Source organism: Danio rerio, chromosome 23 (genome assembly GCF_052040795.2).
Source record: "Danio rerio strain M-AB ecotype USA chromosome 23, GRCz13ab, whole genome shotgun sequence".
NCBI classification, from domain to species: domain Eukaryota; kingdom Metazoa; phylum Chordata; class Actinopteri; order Cypriniformes; family Danionidae; genus Danio; species Danio rerio.
Window position 1 is genome coordinate 32957501 of NC_141043.1, and position 26258 is coordinate 32983758.

At 34.5% G+C, this 26258-nt stretch overlaps 1 protein-coding gene across 7 annotated transcripts in view; it reads left to right on the plus strand.

Moving 5' to 3' along the window:
- The window catches only part of dvl1a (dishevelled segment polarity protein 1a), an 88963-nt gene that overhangs the window by 49971 nt on the left and 12734 nt on the right, over positions 1-26258 (plus strand). For 4 of the 7 annotated variants that reach the window (XM_087307361.1, XM_087307363.1, XM_087307365.1 and 1 more), the window contains exons 5-13: positions 10629-10761; positions 15164-15257; positions 15345-15414; positions 18018-18157; positions 23303-23379; positions 23470-23537; positions 23620-23697; positions 23784-23918; positions 25011-25178. In XM_087307361.1, the coding sequence (XP_087163487.1) occupies positions 10629-10761; positions 15164-15257; positions 15345-15414; positions 18018-18157; positions 23303-23379; positions 23470-23537; positions 23620-23697; positions 23784-23918; positions 25011-25178 (963 nt within the window). Of the gene's footprint in view, positions 1-10628; positions 10762-15157; positions 15258-15344; positions 15415-18017; positions 18158-23302; positions 23380-23469; positions 23538-23619; positions 23698-23783; positions 23919-25010; positions 25179-26258 lie in introns of all 7 variants that reach the window. The other 3 variants (XM_087307360.1, XM_087307362.1, XM_087307364.1) reach the window with 1 other exon arrangement.

Here is a 26258-nt window from a genome sequence, read left to right on the forward strand (position 1 = left end):
CACTAACTGACTTTTATTTAGAATTTAGTAGTGTGATACAATATAATATAATGAGATATAATGTATTTAAATAATATATTCAAAATATTTAAAATAACAGAAATGTACTGGCAGTCTATTACCAGGTCTTTGTTTTGTAATTTACAACACCAACCCAAATTTTGACTTCAAACTATTAAAAATGTCTATTAATTAATTTGTTTTTAAACATTTTATGATTAAATGCTTTTGGAGGATAGATCAAGATCCCATAATGCAACTCAAAAGCACAAAAAAGTGAAGAAGAAAAAAAACTAAATATGGAAAACTGTCAATTTACAGATGTTTTTGTAATCTAATATAATTAAGTCTATGTATAAGAGACAGAAATACATTTTTTTTTGTATAGTTAAAGCTTAATACTCAGTTTCCCCCCAGAAAAGTTAGAGCTGTCCCTGTTTCAAGAAAGAGTGGGAAGTAATAACATACTCATCCTGTCATATCTCAAATGTTTTCACAAGGTCTTGCCGGATGCAGAATTTTTAAAAGGATAATGTGCCCCAGAAATTAGCTGGAAATTAGTTTTGAATCAGCAATTTACAGCAAGTTTATTTTGGTTGGTGTTCATAATACATTGAGTTCTGGGTAAAGTGAGGTCACTTGGAAACATAAAGCTTCCTTTTGTTGGAAAAGGATCCAGTCATCATTAAAGAATGTTCTCAGTTCTAGAGGTTCTGTTCAAAAGATTGTGTGTGCTTGTTCTTGGTCAAACTTGAGGTGATTTAGAAATTTCCGCTGAAATCCAGAATGTCTACATTGTTAACGTATGAATTACTCTTGGGGTTTTTGATGTCTTACTGTATGGAAGTAAGACACAGGATTTTCTTCCTTCCCATCAGCATGTGTGGAAGTCCCGCTGTTTCTCTAGTTTTCTACTCTGGAACCATTTCATGCTCATCGTCTCTGTTTCTCCTGCTGTTTGCACCTCATTAGTGCCAAGTGTTTTAATTAGTGCAGCTTCATTAGCAGGGATACCGTCAGACGCCAGAGACAGGTGGAGCTATGCGTGTGTCTGTGTCTCTGTATGAGTGTTTGTGTGTGCTAAAGATTCTGCTGATTTATAGATGTTCGTTAAATATCTGTGCTTACGACATTCTGTTTGAGTAATCTGACCTACTGATGTTTCTTTACTGGAGGCAGCAACTGTCAAGAAAGATCTTGATATAATCGCAGCGAAGATGTTTTTGTTTTTCATTTAGCAGTAAAAGACACCACCCACGTTGCTCAGAGCGACTTTTGATCAAAATGTGATGTGATGAATTTATGAAGACATGCTTTGAACTCTTTCTCTTAGTAACAAATGTACTACATAACTAAAGCTCCATTCAAAAGAAATAATTTGCATTAAAAATACCTAATCAAGCAAAAAGTACTTGGGGGTAGCTTAATCAATGTATTGGTGGGTAAGATATTCATCGGAATATACAGTAAAAAAAGTCTAAGGCACTCGGAAAATGTTGAAAAAGTATTGAACAGCCTTTATTGACATGGATTGCGCCTACACCTGTTCGAAAGAAACTCCTGGCGCACATGATCTCTTTTACCTTGATGAAGGCAAGTGTTTGTCGAATCGCGTAGGCCCTTTTAAAGAATAGCCATGTCAAAAACGGCTTTTAAATTTTTATTTTTATTTTTCAAGTGCCTTTGACTGTTTTTTTTTAAAGTTCCCAAGTTCTGCCAATTGTATTTGATTGTATTGGTTTCAATTTGGAATTTTCCCAACCAGCGCAGAGCCCGTTGGACCAGAGTAAGTGCTTCGACTTGCATCCCCCCAGTCCACCTTGGACTTTCTTTTGCCAAATAATTTTATTGTCAATTACCACAATCTCTGTCAGATTTTGGGATTTTGTCTAGATAAAATCTTGACCTGTTGTGGGTATCAAATGTGCCAGATAACACGTTGCTTCGAAACCAATCAGAAGCCGCATCAATTGTAAATGTCTCTGTAATTGTCTTTGCAGTCGTTCCAGTACCCATTCGCAGGTTGCAGACTATATAGTATTTAACTACTTTATATTGGTCTCCAACAGCTATCTTTTAATTCTGTGGTGGTACTTTATTGATGACACAGCATACAAGCATACTGTTGTCATTACTCACTATAGCCATTTTAGAAGTTGTGTAGTTAAAAAAATATGTGCAGCTATTGGTCAGAGTCATGAAACATGAGGGGAAAATTAAACCTGCTCGACTTTCTGCTTTCATGTTGTGAAGCGGGCAGCATGGTGGCTCAGTGGTTAACCTCACAGGAAGAAGGTTACTGGTTCAAGTCCCAGCTGGGCCAGTTGGCATTTCTGTGTGGAGTTTGCAAGTTCTGCCCGTGTTCCTGTGTGTTTCCTCTAGGTGCTCCAGTTTCCCCCATAGCCCAAAGACGTGCGGAATAGGTGAACTGGGTAAACAAGATTGACCTTACTATACGAGATGTTTGTGTGTGATTGTGAGAGTGTTTTTAAATTGTATTTTAAAAACATGTGTATTTTTAAAAATTTTAAATGTATGAATGATTTTTAGAGAATTGATTATAAACATGTGCTGTTAATAAGCAGAATAATGTGGCCCTAGTGAGGGCTTTATGGGGGCTAGGGAAGGGCTGTCTTTGTGGGGACAGCAGTAAGGGGTCAATGTTTTGCCAGTGAGCAAACACTCAAAGGACTCTTTTCACAAGATGGTGATTATTCATTTAATGGTCATCATCATCCTTGATATTTTTTAATATCTTCATTTGTTTTATGTATGTTAATTTATAAACCTATACTCTTTATTCTATCATCTTATATTATATTATCAAATTACCATAAAAAAAAAAGTTGGTGGTTTTTTCGGCTGTGGCGACCACTGATAAATATGGGAATAAGCTGAAGGAAAATGAATGAATGAATGAATGTTGTGTAGCATTGAAGACATAGGGATTTGGCTGTTGGGACACAAGTTACTGTCTTACCGTTCGTTAAGCAAATTGTGCTGAAAATGGGAAAAAAATAATGTAATTTTTATTGCTTAAGCATTGAGAAAATAGTAGTTGTGGAATTATTGATATTTAAGTTTGCGATCGTTCTACAATTCAGCACTTCAGTCAAGAGTATGTCCACACTAATACATTTTTGTTTAAAAACTCATATGTTTCTCTCTATTTTGTCCTTCCTTCCACACTAGCTTTGTTTCCATCCCCCTATTTTTATCTGCATTTTGGATTATCACATAAAAAATGCTTGATAAAAACAGCAAAATGCTCATATAACAGTTATGCTCATACCAGAGTATGTTAAACTTTTTTTGATAAGAAAGAAATGTGCATGAACTAATAATTAAACATTTTTACTCTATAAATTCCAGTATTCACGTTTTTAGAGTGAAATTCTAGACAAAAATGGACTTTAATACTCAATGCTTAAATTTAATGCTCAGGTTCCTCCAAAAAAGTTAGCAAAAAAAAAGAGCAGCACGATGGCTCAGTGGTTAACAATGTTTCCTCACTGCAAGAAGGTTGCTGGTTCGAGTCCCGGCTGGACCAGTTGGCGTTTCTGTGTGGAGTTTACTCTCCCCGTGTTCATGTGGGTTTCCTCCGGGTGCTATGGTTTTCCCTACAGTCCAAAGACATGTGCTATAGGTAAATTGGGTGTAGGCTGTAAGGGCATCTGTTGTGTAAAACATATGCCGGAATAGTTGGCGGTTCATTTCGCTGTGGCGACCTCTGAAATCGAGACTAAGCTGAAGGAAAATAAATGGATGAATATTTGAATTGAAATGGTGCCACATGCACCAGTTTGTTTTTTGTTTTCACTGAAAGTATATCGGAGCCTTGACAGTTCTACTTTCTACTGTCAATACTTTCGGTTAGCTTATCTGATACACAAGGCTTGTTTTTAGTTTCTCTTTGAAAGTATCTATTGATTTACTGTCTGGGTCAGTCTTGCAGCTTTGTGCTTTATCTCCGCAGGGTTTGGATTTAGAGCACATGATAAATGTGTCAGGTCAGCTCCCCTTTTATTCTCCTCCAGAAATAGCATCGTAGAGCTGCTGAAACCTGGAAGCTGCTTTTAAGCAGTCCATTTAATCTGTGAATTAAAACAATATGACGAGCTGATGATTATATGATAATTACAACAAATATTTTTGTTTAAAATTATACTGTTTAGTTACTGTATATGAATCAATACGTTTTTCAGGATAAAAATGTAAATGAAATTTGACAGTAAAATTATTTTAGAATTTTAAAGAAGCAATATCTGTTCATCAAATCCCACCAAAAATATTAAGTAACAAATTTATTTCTACTTTTGTAATAAAACTTGTTTTCTAAACCGCAAATCCAATTTTTATTTAAACTTTTTTATCAGTAGTCAGTAGTTTCTTATTGAGCTTTTTTAAATGAGAGGCTTCTTTTAGAATGTATTTACTGTATGTATCATATTACTGGGAATTCACATATCCAATTAAATATTAAACAACTGTAGATATTTATTTAACATTTATAATAAAAATTGTTTTCTAAACAGCAAACTTGATGCTAATATTTGAATTTTATTTCAGTTTAATTATTAGTCAGTAGTTTCTTATTCAACTTTATTTTTAAATGAGAGGCTTCTTTCAGAATGCGTTTATGTATTTTAGCATATTACTGGGAATTCACATATAAAGTGAAATATTAAAAAACTTAACTGTCAACATTTATTTCAGCAAATCCTGCTTTTATTTCAGTTTAATTTCTAGTCAGTAGTTTCATATTCAATTCAATTCAGATCTTTATTTCTATAGCACTTTTACAATGTAGATTGTGTCAAAGCAGCTTCACATATAAGTTCTAGTCAATTGAAACTGTGTCAGTTCAGTTTTCAGAGTTAAATTTCAGTTTAGTATCGGTTAATATTCACTGCTGAAAGTCTAAGCACTGAAGAGCAAATCCCTTGATGCACAGCTCTACAAATCCCAAACCAAGCAAGGCAGGGGCGAGGAACAAACTTCACCAGTTGATAAAAGTGAATGGGAAAAAAAAGCATATCCTGTGACGTGACTATTGCAGATGCACACATTGCGATATCGATACTAAAGTTGGACAACGAGTTTGGCATTGTACGATGTCTAATGTGAGATATTTATGATGGACAATGGCATCGTCCTCTTAGGTGGCAATGAATTAATTGTTTATGAATAATTAATTCATCCATAATGAATTAATTATTTGTAGCCTACCGTTTCAACTTTCCTGACCCGCATGGTCATTGTTTTACCCATAACCAAATCATAAATAAATGAAGTTACACACAAATAACCACCTGTTAATCACATTTTTAGCAGGACTCTGCATGAATAGGCATAGTGATCGGTGTTGTTATAATGGCGTTGATGAACTAGGTTAGTAAAATGTGCACAACCAACAGTATCTAAGACTTTTGCCAAAATTACTAAGTACAAGTGTGAAAGCGAAAGATTGAAGCAGTGTATTGATGCTGTGACACGGTAGATTCAAAAGGCCGAAGAGACGTTAGATAGAGACAAGTTGATTTAAAAATCACGTTTAACAACTATAGTGAGTCGCGATCCAGTGGTACACCCTTGATAAACTGTCCGATGAGCACTGCTCTCTGGGCTGACTGCTGAAGCACAAATGCTGCTGTGCATGACAGAGTGTGTGTGTGTGTGTGGTCAGTTAATGTGCGTTTTCAGTGGTAAAGTGTGGACAGAGGGCTGTTCAGAAATGCTAGATAAAATTGCCAGTGTGGACGTTTATCGTTTTCATTTGAAATGCTCTTTTAAAACTAAGACGTATCAGTGTAAATGGGGTTTGAGTGTGTATTTTTTGTTAGCGGGTTGCTGCTGCGACTCGGGCAGGGCGGGGGATCGCGATGCCAGCTAAGCATCGTGATGGCTATCGGCCATCAGCAATGGACGACGGCATCGTTTATCAACTCAACCCTAATAGATACTGAAACGATATATTGTGCAGCCCCACTAAGAACCCTTTAGAAGATTTGGATGTGTATGCTAAATGTAAAGAGATGTGGTGATCTAGTTTTAAACTGACAGAGTGTGTTTGCCTGAAACTAGATTAAAGACACATCTCTTTATCGAGCTCATTTATGAAAGGCTTATTTTCAGAATTACTGGGAGCTCACATATCCAATTATTTTGATTGATTATTATTACTGTTTACTAATTTGTGCTTAGTTTGTGCTATTTGTAGAATTTTCTTATGGTGACTTCTGCCGGTTGTGATTTCATGAAAACTGTGTATTAGCAAGACAGGTGTGTGTCCTCAGGGCAGAAGTGTGAAAGGAGATCTTTTTTCTAACTTGAGCCTCCATATCGGTCAACCATGCTTGGTTTCTTTTCACTGTGTTGATTCTGCTGTATGGCGCCATACAGTATGGCTCATGTTTCAGTTAAGCAGCATTTCATGAACTTACCGTTTACTGTCAGCGTGAATGCTCAACAAACTGACAGCTCGTTTGCTGGATATAGCTTTTACTGATAAATTATCAGTTGTCAGCCCAGAGGTTTAATCTGAGTAGCTGATACCACACCTTTACTCAGAGCCGCTTCATTGTCTGACACACAAACTGATGTGCGGGCTGATTTGATAGACAGTTATTAAAGGAGGTTGTGTTTCATTGAGCTCTTGAAATGCTGCGTGTGAATGAGAGGCACAGAACTGAATGAAGAGCTGTGCATCGATGCAGGTAAGACTAATGCAGCTCTGTGATTGCAGGATTTTATTAAGAGATATTTTGAGTTGAAGTGTGTGGTTCTTTTAAATTGCACAAATGATTAGTTAGAAGTAATTCTAGTCGAAGGTAAAAGTTGGTTTTGTTTGTTGTTAATAGCTCCATGACAAAAATTTCTGAAAGTTTTATTTTATAATGTAATTAAAAATTGGGATATAATTATACTTTGATAAAGTATTGATAAAAGCACAATTTTACTCTTTGCCCGCAAAATAAATAAAGTATTTTACTATTTATACTTACATGCTATTATTTATAAATATGTCAAATAAAAGTATATATCAATGACCTGTTGTATTAAGTAATTAAATTAAATTAAATTAAATTAAATTAAATTAAATTAAATTAAATTAAATTAAATTAAATTAAATTAATTTAACAGGTTAATTTTTTTTTTTATTTAATTATCTTGACATAAAAGCACTTTAATTTAATTTAATTTAATTTAATTTAATTTAATTTAATTTAATTTAATTTAATTTAATTTAATTTAATTTAATTTAATTTAATTTCATTTCATTTCATTTCATTTCATTTCCAAACAAGCTATTGCATTTGAATTAATTAAGTCTATTTTAATTTAATTATCTTGCCATTAAAGCAATTTAATTAAAAAAAAATATTTTGCCATAAAAGCTATTATATTTAAATCATTAAAATACTTGTTTATGCACTGCGTGTACTGTAATTTTACATACTTTAAAACAGTACTGTTATTTCCACAGTTTTATAAATCCCAAAACGCTAAGATGTTTTTAACCAGAGTCTAATTATGAATAGACAACACTTTTAGTTTTGCTCCTTCTGTTGATTGAAACTATAAAAACAGTGGTTTTACATAAACATTGCACTTCACAGATCATCTGAAGCCACGTGTAGAGGGAACATTTGCAGAGATTTGTTTGGCTGCTCACATCTAAAGGCACTACCTCCTCATCTTCCAGTATCTCGGTTTTCTCCGGTGTCAAACACACACTAAGTGAGGCTAAAAGGACTCCAACCTCAACCTCGACCTATTTTGGAGCACAGTTCTCCTGATTGGCTGTTTGGCACCTCTGCAGACGTACAGCTGGTCTTACCTCAGGCCTCTTCACCTGATGCTGTTGTGTTTTGAATTCTCACATCATGGCAGAGGAATGAAAGACATGGGAGTTTGATTTGTGTGTATGAATAGGGTGTAATGGTCAGAAATGGGCAGCCCTGCAGTACTGGAGTGTTTTTGTTGCTCTCGGCGTCCACAGCCCTCTTATCGTTTGGTCAAACCCTTTCAGCGCATCCAATGTCATCCAGAAATGCAGCTTCGTCCCCGTTTCTGTACGTACAACATGCTGTTTGACTGATGTGACCCATTTTTGAAACAGGACATTTAGGGTAACGCATGTTTGAGCAGGAGTGTAAAAAAAAAGAAAAAAAAAAAGATGCTCCTGCATATGTTTTGGGGTTGATCTAATATTAGTAAATTTTAGTGTTTCAGTTATTATCAGAAGTGCTTGGAAAACAATTGTACCCTGACAGGTGGATTTATTCTACTTGGATTGGTTTTACTTGGAAACATCAAGTTCCTCCCCACTGTCCAGCATTGATTTTAAGAATTTTATGTCCTGCCTGCAGCTGGAAAAGATCAGATTTTCACTTAAAAAAACAACAAAAAATGTATTGTAACATGGAACCTTTTTATTACGTACTTAAACAGGAAAGCAGTAATTGAATCTTAGCAGAAACACCCCAACCTCCCCCTTTATTCCCCTTGTTGTTCCCCATTCTCCTTCTGTATTTATTAATTTTCCTTTTCCCCAGTGTTAATTTTCCTGTTCCCCATGTACAGTGTAAATATGTTTTAATCTGTGGTTAAAAATACACATATGTAAACATTTGTATTGGAATTTTTGTGCCAATGTAGAACATTTAATCAAGAATATAAAAAAAGAGAAGATTCTCAGATATGAAAGAAAAGATACTCTGATATGGCCAGGGTGCGAATTGCAGGGGAGTTTGGGTGGGATTGACCCCCCCTAATTAACTCTTGATCCACCTGAAGGACATCAACACAATATGTGTGGGGGTGTCAGCCTTTTAATAGTAAGAAATAGCTTTCTCTGATTTATATCTTAAATATTAATAATTAAAAACGTATATTATAAACATGCATTTGATCCCCCTATAATGGTTCATACCACTGTGATGCATTCAATCTCGCCAATCAATGCTAGGAATAATATCATTCAACAGTCTGAAGCTGGCGTTTCTGGTGCACTGATAGACGTCTTAAGTGTTCACAAAACTAAAAAATAAAAAGTTTTTATATCTGCATTTAGACTAAAACCAGAAAAAAAAATAGTTACTGAGTTTCCCTTAAAACACTGAAAACGTATACATTTTATTAATAAATTAGATGCAATTTAAATACATTAATACATTTGTATTACATTTGTATTACCGAAGCATGTATTACCAAACTACTACTGAAAAACAATATCGATCGTCAATGTACAGTATACAATCGTCAATGTATAATTTGGACACTGGATATGGTGTGAAAATATTACTCGGTTAAAGGTCCAAAAGTTACAAACAACAAAAGATTTGTAGCAAAAGTTACAAACTTTTACATATTAACATTTTTTAGCTACATATTTTAACATACTTATACTGTGCATGGGGGAGAAAGGAAAAGAAAAAAATACAAAAAGATAAAGAGAAACAAAAAGAAATCAAAAGAAAATAATAATAAGATAACCTTAATAAAAAAGAATAAAAAAAACTTAATAAAAAAAAAACTTGATTGAAAGACAAATAAATAAATAAGTATATAAAATTATTAGGCCTGAGGGGGAAATTGTTAGAGAAATCGATTAATATCCACTCCTAGTAAGATCATTATTCATTATGTACTATTTGTTTTTAATATATATACGTCTCCTAAGACGTGTTATAAGTGAATGTGGTAAACTAAATTGGCAGTAGTGTATGAGTGTGTGTGTCAATGTGAGAGTGTATGGGTGTTTCCCAGGACTGGGTTGTGGCAGGAATGGCATCTGCTGCGTAACCCATATGCCTGAATAGTTCGCGGTTTATTCGCCTGATAAATAAGGGAATAAGCTGAAGGGAAATGAAAGAATAAATGAATGACTATATACTTCCAACACCTTTTTTAGAGAAAAAATGCAGTTCCTCTAGATTAATTGGATTTAATAGTTAGTTTAAACCAAATGTTACTATTTGTTTTATTCTATGAAGGTCTGATCATATTCTTTTTCCAAATTTCAAGTACAATTAATGTAATTTTGGTGCATTTATTATTTTTTAAATAATATTATATTATATTATATTATATTATATTATATTATATTATATTATATTATATTATATTATATTATATTATATTATATTATTTATCAGTGGGTGACAATAAAAAAATATTTTTATTTGTTGGGATTGGAAGATCAGGGTTATTCCATAATATCAATGCTAATTCTCCTATTTACTTTGCAACTATTTTGTTACTTTGTGCACAAAAATGATCTAAATGACAACATTTCATTTTTTTTTTTCAATATTTGCCAGAATATGTCATCAGAAGTTTATGAAGTGGGGAAAATATGATGCATTACTTAAACATATTACTATAAATCATGAATTTAAGGAAACAATGACACACTGTCCCTGTTATTTGTTGAAAATGACTTGGAACTGATTTCATGATTGAATTACTTCTGATCAGTGACGGTCCTTGTTACTCCATCAGCATGAAAATGCTTCACAGTCTAATAGAATTTGTTGTCAAGAACCAATATTTCCTGTACTTGATGTTTTTGATGTTCTGTTGTGCTTTCTCTTCTTAAACAATGTTTTATTTGTCTCTTTCAGTCCCTCGGGTGAACGGTCACCCGAAATCGGAGCGTCTGAATCGTGACTCGGCTGTAGTTTATGACAGTGCGTCTGTCATGAGCAGTGAACTGGAATCCAGCTCTTTTATTGACAGTGACGATGACGCCAGCAGGTCAGACACTCACTAACTTTTTTATTTCCCAGGAAGAATTAAATGAGCTCAGAGCGCAGTATTCATTTCCTCCTAAATGCTGACCGTCTTTATTTGAGGATGATTATTTTTTACATCAGGATGTTTTTTTCTTAGTCAGTTTGTAATACTGGTCAGCGTCAGCATTAGAACATTGTTGTTTCATTTTAGGTAACATTTTTGCACTTTTAGTTAAGTTTTATTTTATTAATATGTTTTTAGTTTACAATTTTAGAACTTCAGCAAATATTTATTAACAAAAGTTTTGTACTTCTGTTTAGTTTGAAACAATCTACACAGTCTAAACGAAGTAATCTAAATGTATTCTCATTATTTTATAATCCACAATCAATAATTACATTTGAATTATCTGTAATATCAGTAATTGTTACATCATGTTATTATTTTGATAATAAAATACTGCATATATATGAATTCCTTCATTCTTTTTCCTTCGGTTTAGTCCCTTTATTTATTAGGGGTTGCCACAGCGGAATTAACCATCAGCTTATCCAGCATATGTTTTACATGGCAGATGCCCTTCCAGCTGCAACCCAGCACTGGGAAACATTCATATACTCTTATTCACACACAGACACTACGGACTATTTAGTTTATTTAATTCCCCTATAGCACATGTCTTTGGACTGTGGTGAAACCAGAGCACCTGAAAGAAATCTACATCAACATGGGCAGAACATGCAAAATCAACGCCAACTAGCCCAGCCAGGACTCGAACCAGCGATCTTCTTGCTGCTGTGTCGCCATATAAATAAATATATAAATATAAATATAAAACTTTATGGACTTAATTTTATTAATTCTTTTTTCAGTTGGTCTTCAAAAGAATATTTATATTTTGTTGGATTTTGCTGTTTATTTGTTTTTGTTTTTTTACTTTAAATGTTTCTAGTACGGTTTTATTTTTATATATATTATCTGTAATTAATGACATTTTTGAGAGAAGATTTTCTGAGAAAGTGAAGAGAAAAATTTGGTTCCCTGAGAGTTAATTGAGAACCTATTTAAGATCATTCATGGCCACTAAAAGTATATAGACTTCAACAATTAATTAAAGGAGTTATTTTTAATTCTACAAAAAATGATGAGATTATATTGTCTGAAATATCACATTGAGAATTGCTGTTAAATTGCTATATATAGAGAGATGTAAACAATAACAACGGTCCTAATGTATTTTCTGTTTTACATTTCTATAGCTTATTGATAAATAATGTCATGATAGCTGTTTTAACAGGAAGATATGATTGAATTGCCTCTTGTTACAGTTATGAAATAGTTTCCTAATAAGCAGGAAATGTTCAAGTGCCAGTGAGATTACTACATTGAAATGGTCTTTAAAAAATTGTTATTACTATTAATAAATTATTTAATTTTAAGTTATTTTAGTATTTAGCAGTGCCAGACAGTAGAGCTATGTGATTAATAGAAATCGAATCACAATCGCGATTTGAAACGTTGTGATTAGCTAATTGCAAGAGGCTGCAATATAAAAGATATATGCATTTTGTCATTTCTCTCACCAAGAGCAAATGCGTGACTGCTGTCTGTGTGTGTGAGTCTTTCTAGAAAGTGAACAAACTTTCGTTCTGTCCAATTAGAATTGCCTAACCAAACTATGAGGAACGCCCACAGTAAAACAAACAAACAGACTGGAAAGCATGAACAAGTGGGATGATGGTGTCTGCCGCTTCAGAAGCATTAATAGACAAATTACTATAAAAGAAAAACAGTATATCGGTAGGCGAGACAGTGGCCCAGTAGGTAGTGCTGTCGCCTCACAGCAAGAAGGTCGCTGGGTTGCTGGTTCGAACCTTGGCTCAGTTGGTATTTCTGTGTGGAGTTTGCATGTTATCCCTGTCTTCACGTGGGTTTCCTCCGGGTACTCCGGTTTCCCCCACAATCGAAAGACATGTGGTACAGGTGAATTGGGTTGGCTAAATTGTCCGTAGTGTATGAGTGTGTGTGTAAATGTGTGTTTGGATGTTTCCCAGAGATGGGTTGCGGCTGGAAGGTTGAGCTGCGTAAAAACTTGCTGGATAAGTTGGCGGTTCATTCCGCTGTTGCGACCCCGGATTAATAAAGGGATTAAGCCGACAAGAAAATGAATGAATGATTGAGCATGTCGGTAATATGGGAATATTTTGGTTTTAAAGTCACAGACACCGAACAAAAATAGTTCATTTTTAAGAGCTGACTCAGAATTGTTGCCACAGCACAAGGAAATACAACAACCAGCACCTTAAAAAGCACATCAGGTAGCTCTATGTGGAGTATCTTGCTAAAAAGTCAACTAAAAGTATTGCCAGTGATAATCTAGTAGCTAGCAACAGCAAACTACAATTTCAGAGTTGTTTGCCGCTGTCACACCATTTGATAAAACATCATGAAGGCACCAGCAGATTACTAACGCCACAACTCACTACTGTTTGCTTTAGATAAAAATTTGTGTTTAATTTCTAAATATTCATAAACAAATTTGAATAAAGTTCAATTTTTCAATAAAGTTAGTTTATATCTTTTCAGTTCCTTTTTGCACCCACTGCATTTTAGCAGTAAGAAGCTATGAAACAGAATATTAGAAGCTTGACCACAAAATTAAATCTGTAAAAAAAAAAAGAAAATTGCAATTTGATATTTTTCCTAAATCACACATCCCTACCAGACAGATTCTTTTCTTTTATGCACAAAATTTATAAAAAAATTGTGGAATTATTTTGAGAGTATATGTTCTCAACATATAACACTGTAATATAACTTAACATTACTTTTTAAGTTTGCAATGCAAATCCAATTAGAACCACTTGTGTGGTAAACAAACCTACATTACATATTTTCATATAATATATCACTAAAAGAAATAAAATACAGTTGAAAGCAGAAGTTTACATGCACTGCATAAAAAGGCACATAACCATTTAAAAAAGCCAGATGTTAAAGTGGCTAAACTTTTTCTCTTTTAGGTAAGTTGGGATTATCAAATTTGTTTATGTTATGCTTAATAGCTGAATAATGAGAGATATAGTTTTTGAGAAATTATTATAACTTTTCTTAAAAGTCAAGTTTATATATGCCTCTGGATAAGCTCAGATGATGGTGTTTTGGATTGGCTTTTTGACAACATTTGAGTTAATTGGAGGCACAACTGTAGAATAGTATTTAAGGAAAACCTCAAACACACTGCCTGCTTGTGTGACAACATGAAAAAATTAACAAGTCAGAATCGACAACAACAACAAAAAATTGATTATAATTTGCTAAATTACACTGGGAAACAGAATAATTTTTGAAGACGTCCTGTGGTCTGATGGAACTAAGATTGAATGGTTTGGCCATAATGACCAGTGTTACATTTGGAGGACAAAGAGGAAAGCTTACAAGCCTAGGAACACAATCCCAACTGTGAGGTGTGGGGGCGGCAGCATCATGTTGTGGGGCTGTTTTGCTGCAGGATCGACTGTTCCACTACACAGCATAGATGACCTCATGAAGAAAGAACATTATGTAGAAATACTGAAGCAACATCTCAAGCCAGGAAATTAAAACTTGCCAGGAAATCAGCCAGGAAATTAAAACTTGCCAGGAAATCAGCCACGAAATTAAAACTTGCCAGGAAATCAGCCATGAAATTAAAACTTGGCCACACATGGGTCTTCCAAACAGACCATGACCTTAAGCATACTGCCAAATTAGTTAAAATGTGCTTTACGGACAACAGAGTGAATGTTTTGTAGTGGCCATCACAAAGCCCTGAACTCAATCCTTTAGAAAATTTGTAGGCAGAGTTTGTGCGAGCAAGACAGCCTACAAATCTGACACAGTTACACCAATTCTGTCAGGAGGAATGGGCCAAATGTCCTTCAGACTATTGTGAGAAGCTTATGGAAGGATACCAAAAACATTTGACCAAAGTTATTTTACTATATAATACCAAGGAAATGTATGTAAACTTTTGACCGTCTAGAAATTAATAAAAAAAATGCTCAAAAAATAATTCTCTTATTATTCTGGCATTTAGCAAATTTCAAACTTCTGGTTTCAACTGTATACTATATATAAAACAGACACAAACATATTTGCATAAATAAGTAAATATATTAAATGATGGGTTCAAAAATCTGTGGAGTTTTATGGGCTTCTGCCAGTGCATATTTCACAGTCATAGCTTTAAGTAACTATTGCAGATTTTAGTAATATTTTTTTTTATAATTTTTCATCCGCTCCTTTCGTCTTTCATTGCTAAAGTTTGTAATCCATGTACGTTTAATGTTATTTTCCCTTTGCACTTTGAAAGACATAATCACATGCTGCTTCATTAGTGTAGGGTTGATCTCTAACCTCTGATTTGTGTCTGAAGTCACAGACTCAGCAGTTCAACAGGGCAGAGCTCTTTATCACGCTCGACGCGGGTACACAAACTCAAACGACGGAGACCGAAAGACCACAAGATGAACAGAGTAAGAACGTGGAGAAAAAAACACATATCCACAAACACGGTGCAAATTTGATCTGTGCTAATTACTTTTTATATGTTCTCTTGTCAGTCGTCATCCTTCAGTAGTATTACAGACTCCACCATGAGCCTCAACATCATCACTGTCACTCTAAACATGGGTAAGAACTTATTCACTTGCACATTTTCCATCATTTACTGTACCCACCACACCACAATCTTAAAACGTTTTTCAATTCTGAGTGTGCCTCACACAGTTGAGTGGGCTTCACAAGCCACCTGTGGAAAACATACTCTTTCATTTTTCTGACACTTTAACTGACACTTGCTTCAGTTTTAGACATTTGCACCAGACTCTTACTGTGCATTCACTCCGAAGGAGGCAAGAGCTTTGGCCGTCCTGGGAATAATGCTGTTTGCCTTCACAGTCTATGCATCAAAATTTACTACATTGATCTCATATTTAAAGGGGCCGTTGCCGTATATCAGCAAATAACTTACAGTGCATTTGTAAAGTTTTCACATCGCTTCACTTTTTTTAAATTACAGCTTTATTCCAAAATGGATTAAATTAATTGATTTCCTTCAAATTCTAAACACAATACCCCATAATGACAATGTGAAAAAAAAGATTTTTTTGAAATTGTTGCAAATTTATTAAAAATAACCCGAAAAATCACATGTACATAAGTAGTTATAGCTTTTGCTCAATACTTTGTTTATGCACCTTTGGCAGCAATTACAGCCTCAATTCTTTTTGAATATGATGCCAAAAGCTTGGGCACACCTGTCTTTGGGAGTTTTCGCCCATTCCTCTTTGCAGCACCTCTCAAGCTCTATCAGGTTGGATTGGAAGTGATGGTGTGCAGCCATTTTTAGATCTCTCCAGAGATGTTCAATAGGATTTAGGTCTGGGTTCTGGCTGGGCCTCTCAAGGACATTCACCGAGTTGTTGTGATGCCACTCCATTGATATTTTGGCGGTGTGCTTTGGGTCAGTGTCTTGCTTGAAGATGAACCATCACCTCAGTCTGAGGTCAACAGCACTCTGAAGCAGGTTTTCATTCAGGATGTCTCTGTACATTGCTGCATTCATCTTTCCCTCTATCCTGTCTAGTCGTCCTGTTCCTGCAGCTGAAAAACATTCCCACAGCATGATGCTGCCATCACAATGCATCACTGTAGGGATGGTATTAGCCTGGTGATGAGCAATGCCTGGTTTTGTCCAAATGTAACGCCTGGCATTCACTCCAAGTTCAATTTTAGTCTCATCAGACCAGAGAATTTAGTTTCTTCCAGCTCTATTTAGAGTCCTGCTGGTCCCAAACATCTTCCGCTTACGGATGATGGAGGCCACTGTGCTCACTGGAACTTTCAGAGCATCAGAAATGTTTCTTTAATCTTCCCCAGCCTTGTGCCTCGAGACAATCCTGTCTCGGAGGTCTACTGACAATTCCTTTGTCTTCATGCTTGGTTTGTGCTTTGACATGCACTGTCAACCCTTTAACCTTATTTAGACATTTCAAATCATTTACAATCAACTGAATTTACCACCAGTGAACTCCAATTAAGCTGCTGAAACATCTCAATAATGATCAGTGGAAACAAAATGTACCTGAGCTCAATTTAGAGCTTCATGGCAAATACTGTGAATACTTGCGTACATGTGATATTTTTCCAGGTTCAAAAAATCTTTTTTCTCACATTGTCATTGGGTATTGTGTGTCGAATTTTGAATAAATAAATAAATTAATTTAATCCATTTTTCAATAAGGCTGTAACACAAAAAAATGTGGAAAAAGTGAAGCACTATGAATACTTTCCAGATGCACTGTACATTACCCCATTAAAACATGCTTTCTAGTGTGAAAATGTTGCGCCTTTTATCAAATTTATTACACTATGGAAGATCAAGTTGTTGTGGTGTGGCTTTGCTCCACTCATCATATATATCCATATGTCTGACTATTCTGAAGCAGCAATACTGTTTTGTACTGTCATTATAGTTAGCATGAGATTCCCGCTGTTTAAAAAAAACATATATAACATTAATGCACATCAGTAACTCGCCTGTAACTTTTTTATTTATGGCCCTGTAAGAAAATATCGTAAATGAATGGAAATCTGGCGACCACTATATTAAAACCCTTGGGAACAGCTGTGGTCAGAACCAAAGTTCACTTGACTGTGTTCTCTGGAATCATCTCAAGTGGTGGACTTCAACATTCTCATTACTTTCCACTGAACCACATCATAGTTCATTATCATAAAGTTGACTTGATTTCAACTCTCCTTGCCACCCACACTAGCGAAGACGTGCCATGCTGCTCCTCACTGCTTATTGTGGCCGGCTCCCATTGAAAATGAATGACTTCCATCTACTTTAACGCTCTCGCTGCCTTCTGTGTGAACGCAGTTACAATTACTCCATATCTCAAAAAAAACATTGTGCATTTATGAAGTGTGCTTCACACAGGTGAGTGGCCTTGACAAACCATCTGTAGATACACTCTTCTCTCTATAAAAACAAAACAAACGCTACACCTATTAACTATAGCACTTAAATCTCTGAGCACTAACAGTTCCTGTGTATAACTAGCACTTCTTGTGTGTATTCTTGTTAAATCGCTGAATTCCTCCTCAATTATAAGTTGCTTTGGATTAAAGCGTCTGCTAAATGACTAAATGTAAATGTACTCCACCTGCTTAAAAAACAAACCAAGCCTTCACATCATTGAAAGCAGTCTTATCTGTCTTTGTCACAGAGAAGTACAACTTCCTGGGGATCAGTATAGTCGGTCAGAGTAATGACAGAGGAGATGGAGGTATTTATATTGGCTCCATCATGAAAGGCGGAGCGGTGGCGGCGGACGGGAGGATAGAGCCTGGAGACATGCTGTTACAGGTGAAGTCATCATCCTCTTTCAGCTGGAGACTGATCTAATGCACTTTCGGGATGATGAAAAACAATGAAAAGAAAAGCCTTTGAAATATTTGCCAGCATCTAGAAGGTCATTTAATGGTCATTTCAATTATATTATATTATATTATATTATATTATATTATATTATATTATATTATATTATATTATATTATATTATATTATATTATATTATATTATATTATATTATATTATATTATATTATATTATATTATATTATATTATAGCAACAACAATAATAGTATGTAATAATAATAACATTATGTAAAATTAAAAATTGTAAAGTAACTTACATGATGATAAGTTACTACTATAATGATACTACTACTACTATACTACTAATAATAACAATGATAATAATGAGAACAATAATAATAATAGACTGATAGTAAAATATGTATTGTTCTTCATCTTCTTCTTTTTCTTCTTCTTCTTCTTATTATTCTTCTTCTTCTTCTTCTTATTATTATTATTAATATTATTATACCTTTATATTTTTAAGTACAAAAATAAGGAAATCAGTAAATTATCAATGTAATACTACTGAATTGCTAAATATTTTTATTTACCATAGCATTTAAGTTAAATAAAAAAATTTTTCTACAAAGTAATTAAGTTGAATACATTGTAATACTAATTAAACTGTAATACTAACTAACTATTATGTAATACTAACTAAAGAGTAACCAAAGTATTTAAGTTGGATACATTTTCTCAAATCACTGTCCATTGGCAGAACTTTAATGTCGTCCAAAATCTTTAAAACAGAAGCAGATATTATTCTGAAAATATGGACACTCTCCATATTGGATGAGATCATAGAAAAAGTAAACAGAATCGGCTCACTACAACTTTAGCTCTCAAAATACAATTGAACTGTCTAATTTGCCAATTAAAAAGTCTTTTGAGAGCTAATGTGGCAGTGTGCTGATTCTTTTTACTTTTTCTATTTCACCTGGCTTGATTAAGCATCTGTTTTTCTTAGATGTGCGCACACTCATGTCTTTTATCATCTTGTGGATATTATATTTAACACTAAGCACAAAACAGAACTGAAACTGGCCTGCTTTTGTAAATTTCAGTTCTTCCCAGTTTCTAAATGCACTTGTGGGATTGTGATGACTTATTCACTGTGTTGTGTTGCTGTTCTTATTTGTTATTATTGTGCTTCACTTCCTTTCCTTCCTGACAGGGTCTGACAGTCATGTCTGGTGTCTCTGACCACAGGGGTGCTTTCAACTCTGTTTGTCATCTATTTACATAGCGAAGGGTTTTTCCTTAGCTTTCTGACCTCAGCTTCTTTACAAAAAAGTAATGCTTAAATGAGCCTGTGTTGTTAGGTGGATTTTGCTGGTGTCATATGTAAACAAGCACCATACAGCTTTGCCACCTGTTTTTATTTCTTGGTAAGAAGGTAATCTTGACTAAAAATGAAAGTTAAGTCATTTTTAGTCACCCTTTGAGTCAATAATTTTTTATAATAAAAATGTCCTGGTCACCCTTTGTCATGCCGTTACAGTGAATAGGCAGAATAAGCTACATACATTCAACTAGAGCATTATTTCTATGTAATACATCGTTTTGCTTTAATTATTTAATTGTTTTTTCATGATGAATCATTTACAAACCAAACATTATAATTAATTGGTCCCTTTTTTTTTATACTTTTACACACTTTTAAGTCATTTTTGAGTTGTTTTTATTTGAAAAAAACAAAACCAAAAAAATTCTTTAATTGAATTGAACTTCTTCACTATAGAACTCCTTGTTGAGTGGAAAGGTTTCATACAGTACATGTTAAAGGTTCTTCACAGAACCATTTAGCCTTTATTTTTAGGGCTCTATGTTAACGATCTAGGCGCAAAGTCTAAAGCGCAGGGTGCAAAAGCATTAGGGCATGTCCGAATCCACATTTGCTATTTAAAGGATGGAAAAATAAGTTTTGCGTCACGGCGCATGGTCTAACTGGGTTGTACTTATTCTCTTTATGAGTTCTGGTTTTGAGAATAACGTGCATTAAACCAATCAGAGAATCATCTCCCATTCCCTTTAAAAGTCAGTTGCGATGTGCCATAGCGCATTTACTATTTACATGGCAAACTTTGTAAGTGGAAAAGTTGTTCGCACTCCGCTGAAGACATCCATAAGCCTACATACTTAATTACGTTTGTTAACCACGAATTTAGATAATCTAAATTTAGTTAGAATTTTGAGCAAATGAATAAATGAACAATAATAACAAAGTGTGGTCAAAAAGCTGAGTTATATCTAAACACACTAAACACACGTCCTATTCGTATGCCCCATATTGTTCAAAACCAGACAGGTGGACAAATCTAAACTTGTTTTTATTAAAACAAATATAAATACATGCCTACTTTCTAGACCAGCACACCCATGACTCCACAAAGTAGCGCAAATGGATTTGCTATTTAAACAATGTGGTGCAAAATATGAAAATTATTGTTGCGCTGGTCTGAAAATAGCAAAAATCACGCCAAACATGTCTTGCGTCTTATTGTGCCAAGTGTATGATAGGGCCCTTAGTGTGTAAAGCTCTTACATGCTGGCATGATTATCACTGACTATTATGGCCAATATTTAGCAACTTGTGATTAAACAAAGGGTGCCAATGTGAGTGTTCACATTGACACACAAAATGCCAGGCATTAAAAAAAAAATGCCTCTGGCTCAATTTTTTTCAAGTAGATATCACTGCAGCCTGGAGACCTTCAAGTGGGAGGGATTACACCGCAAGTAGGCTGGGTTTAGTTTTGGGGATTAGACAATTATGAAACACAACAGGTTACTGTGAGGTTGGGTTTAGGGTTGGGGTAGGTATAGACATTCATAAATTAGAATAGGTTACTGTGAGGTTGGATTTAGGGTTGGGGTAGGTATAGACATTCATAAATTACAATAGGTTACTGTGAGGTTGGATTTAGGGTTGGGTTAGGTGTCAACATTCATTAAACACAATAGGTTGGACTGTATGTCACGTAAAAGACATTAATGAAATGAAAACTCCAGGAGGTGTGTACAGCCCACTCGGAGCTTAAGTTCCACATACTTAGAGCCGACCAGCCCATTTGGAGCTGGCTTTGACCTCTATTTATACCCTTCTCTAATTTTTTGCATTAAAAACTGGACGACAAATGAGATTGCTGCTTTTGTTTTAATGCTTTGAGCTGCTGAAATGAGATGGGTGGAACATGTCAGATAATTAATAGGCTTCTCCTAGAGGCCTTCTGCAGATATTTATCTAAAAGATTACTTAATGTGAACTCGTGAACTTAAATTTAAAGGTTAAACAGAAGGGAAAACCCTGACTGTGACAACTTCTGTGCAACAAGCGAGCGTCAGAAGTGTTTTTTGGAGTGCTATCTTGTGTACCAGGGTATTTCTGTTTTTTCTAGGGATGGGAAGATTAACCGATATGTATCGATACGCGGTTATGCGCGTTCACGATGCGAGTGCATCGGTTGAGCAGCAGAGGATGAATGAAATTTTGGAAGCAAATCGAGATGCATCGGTTTTTGCGAGATGCATCGATTTTTCCGAAATACAGCTTATATTTTTAATATAGAATGTATTTTTTATTTATTAACAAGTGTTGTCAACCTGTTTTTGGCGCATAATTTAATCGACCTACATAAAGTAAGCCTTAGCAACGGATTTGCGGATGTGCACACACTACAACTCAGTGTATCAGGTGTGCGGATGAAGCTAGTGAAGCGCCCTCAGAAAGCGCGAGAAGCAAAACAAACATTTTATTCCCCACTGAGTTTTAAATCTAAAGTATGGCAACATTACGGATTTAAGGATGGACGACATGACAGGACAGATGCAATTTGCAAAATGTGCCGCGCATCTGTAAAATACGCGGGCAGTATGACTAATCTGATATCTCACTTGAAGCGGCGCCACGGTGTTGTTGTGAAAGCATCTTCCAGTGTTTCTGCATCCCCGGCTTTCGCACTGCTTCAACCAGCTCCAAAAGTGGTGAGAAAAGCATTGCAAGTTTTTTTTTTCCATGCGCAACAGTTCTGCTCACTCTACGCCAATAACGAATGCTATTGCATTGTTCATCTGCAAAGATATTCAGCCTAGTGTCACGGAGAACGAAGGTTTTAAACACCTCCTCCTGTTAATTTTTATTTAATTAAAATAATAATAATATTAATATTAAAAATGATAAAATTAATTGGGTGTCACGGTGGCACAGTGGGTAGTTTGACCACCTCACAGCAAGAAGATTGCTGGTTTGTTATATTTTTATTAGCCTGTTGTTTACAGTGACAGTGATGTTTCAAAGCAGCATAACACTGCTAGTTCACAACCTTAAGTTTTGAATAATCAGTGGCAAAATATATCTTTGTAAAACTTGTTTTCATAGTTGAAAAGTTAAATCACAATTCTTGTTGTGCAATGCTAATTTTATTTATGTTGAAAGAGTGCAAATATATACATATTTTTTTAATATATATTGCACTTATACATTCTGTTTATCTTGAAAATACTTAAATAATATGGGCTATATGTTCTAAAATGGCCCTCTACTGTAAACTGACACTCTGGCTCTGAGAGAAAAGCCAGTTTGTAAAAAAAAGTCTTGGTTTTGCTTGGTTTATAAATAATCAAACTCATTCAATGGCACAGCATCCTCTTTCACATCATCTCATAAACTTGATCTAATTAGTTAGTGCTGAAATATCGCATCGTATCGTGATATGGGTGTGAATCGTATCGTGTTGCATCGCAATATGTCACAAATGTATCGCTAATATATCGGATCGTATTCTTTGTATCGAGATGCGTATCGGATCGGCATTATAGCTTAGATGCCCAACCCTAGTTTTTTCATAAAGTACTATCTAATTTCAGGGAGTGATTCTGCATTTTCACCTGCTCACCACAAATGAAAGTTGCTTATGCAGCCTTTACTTTCACTCTAACACTTCCTCATGATTCCCATTGACAACAGTCGCTTTTAAAGACTCATTAATCAATTTATAAAGTCTTTGAGAATAATAGATTTGATTTAGGTTATAAACTGTAGTAGATTGGATACATAGTGATGCACATTTAATGGAAGCATGTTTTTTTTAGGTGAATGAAGTGAACTTCGAAAACATGAGTAATGATGATGCTGTCAGGATTCTGCGAGAGATCGTCTCCAAACCTGGGTGAGAAATATTGCTATATCTCAATAGCATAATAATAAGTAAATCAAAATGTCAAAATGCATTACTTCATGTATAAATTCCACTTTGCAGGCCAATAAGCCTTACAGTGGCCAAATGTTGGGACCCCTCTCCGAGAAGCTACTTTACAATCCCTAGAGGTACTGAATTCTAGACATTAAAAAAAACAGGCTGCAATCATAGTTCATGTCTGATTTCTGATTGTCTACATTTGTGTGTCAGCCGAGCCAGTGAGACCTATTGATCCTGCAGCCTGGATCACACACACTACAGCACTTTCTGGGCCATACCCACATTATGGTATGATCCTATTGGTAACATCCCATAAGAGGTCTTCTGTTGGTAGAATGGAAGATTTATTGTATTGTTTCTCCTTTACTTTACAGAGTTTGACGACCTTCCGCTTTCGGTGTCTAAAACAGACATGGCAACTATAGTGAAGGTCATGCAGCTTCCAGATTCAGGCTTGGAGATCAGAGACCGAATGTGGTTGAAGATCACTATAGCCAATGCTGTTATTGGTTCGTGCTTTTTGTTTAGTTTTTTTACTGTTGTTTGGAGGGGATGGGATTGTGGTGACTTTAGTGTTGGTGGTTGTCATAAGCATCAAGTTGATCCTTGATGTTGTGTTTAAGGAAAAACACTGCAGGGCAGTGGGGAAACAATATACAGTATATAGTTATAATCATACTTCCCTAGTTTATTGATTACATTAAGAATTGAATGACATGGTTTCTAATATGATTTATTTAATTATGAAAAGGAGGCATTACTTTTATTATTATTTATAATTTTAAAATGCATTAGATTGGAAACACATTTCTTGCACAAAAAAATCTAAACCTAAGATTTCAAAGATCAGATTTCTGATCTAAAAGTCAGTTTCCAAATACATGTAATTTTTACAAAGTGGACTTTTGTATTTTTTATCACGCCATAACTCAGAAAACTGCCCAAACAAACAAATAAATAAATACATACAAACAACCTTGATAAATGAATGGATGAATGCAATCACCTTTTTTTGTAGAATTAAATATTACTAATATTGTAATATTATTGTTTATATTCAGTCAAATTATGTCCATAATTTGTTTTATGAAGTTTTATGACAGAAGAAACGGTATTTTTCGGAATAAAGTATTGTAATAAAGGTATATTATAGCCCCAAACTGGCAAACTATATAAAGGGAAACTCTTAAATGTGTATTTTGGCTTTTTTTGTATATACTGTAAGTTAGACTTAAATAATCTTATAATGAACAGCCAAAAATTCCAAAAAGTTTGCCTTATAGGGATAGTTGACCCAAAAATGCAAATGTACTTACTATCCACTCGTCTTCAAGTGTTTTCAAACCTTAAAGAGTTTTTTAAACCTGATGAACACCAAAAAGATTGTTTATAACTGTAGCCATTGACTTCCATTGTAGAAAGAACAAATACTTTAGAAGTGAGTGGCTACAGTTTTCCAGCTTTCTTCTTTTGTGTTTAATCAGGTTTATAGGGTGAGTCAATGATGGCAGAATTTTTAGTTTTGGCTAAACAGTATATACAGTATATTTAAAACTGGGTAATTGTGTTATATTTCTCACTGCACATGCTTTGTGTTTCAGGAGCGGATGTTGTTGACTGGTTGTTTTCTCGGGTGGAAGGATTTAAGGATCGCAGGGATGCTAGAAAATACGCCAGCAGTTTATTGAAGCACGGTTACCTGAGGCACACAGTCAATAAAATCACCTTCTCGGAGCAGTGCTACTACACTTTTGGAGATCTGTGTCAAAGTAAAGTCAGCACACACTTGAGTTGGACATAACACAACCATTCAGAACATTGGAGTCAGTTTTATTAGGTCTTACATGCTCACCAAAGCTATTTTTATTTGGTCAGAAATAAAAACGCTTATAATTTCAAATCTTATTTCAATTAAAATGAACTGAAACTTAACATTTTTGTTTCTCAATTCTCACTTTTTCCCCTCAGAATTGCGAGTTTGTAGCTTTCAATTTTAAGTTTTAAATTGTTTTAATTTTAACGAAAAATAAAGAATAAAATTAGGCCACATGAATTCAAACACCTAAAATTTCATCTACAATTAGAATTTAAAGATTAATTTTCATTTAATTGTGTAGATTCATTAATTTAATTTGATGGCAAAGGATAGATTATTTTCATTGCCCTTAAAGTGAAATAACTAAACATAAACATAGGAAGCTAAGAAAATGGAAGGATAAGGACATTTCAGTTCTGAACTCTTCAAATGGGCTTTTCTCTAAATTGTTTACATCTCAGGTTTTTGTGCAACAATTGTGCTGCATGTTTTATTTTAGATTATTTGATGAAGGGAAATGTTTATGTGAATAAGAACATTTTAAGTTAACAATAAACAAACTACTGACTCCAAACTTAATTATTTTCTTTAAATAAATAATACATAAATAATTTGCGTTTGCAAATAATTTAATTTCACGATTCTTGCTCTCTTTACTTCAGAATTGTAAGTCACAATATTAGGTTATATTTACTGAAATTCAAGAAGTCAGAGTTGGAAAAACATATAGGGTGTCCGCGGAGTCTTAAAAAGTCTAAAAAAAAGTCTTACATTTTTAAATCTAAATTTAGGCCTTAAAAAGTCTACAATTCACTGAAATATTGTGTTGTAGGTCTTAAATCATTTTAAATTTACATAATTTTCTTAATTTACATCCAGGTAAAGCAACACAATCGTGCTGACACACAACACATGTTTTTTTTATATTTAAGTTTTTATTGCGAAGAAATGCAAATCAAAACAGCTGTTAAGACATGTTTAAAGGAAATTCTGCAAATTAAATGGCTTAATCGGGGAAAGACAATTACGCAAC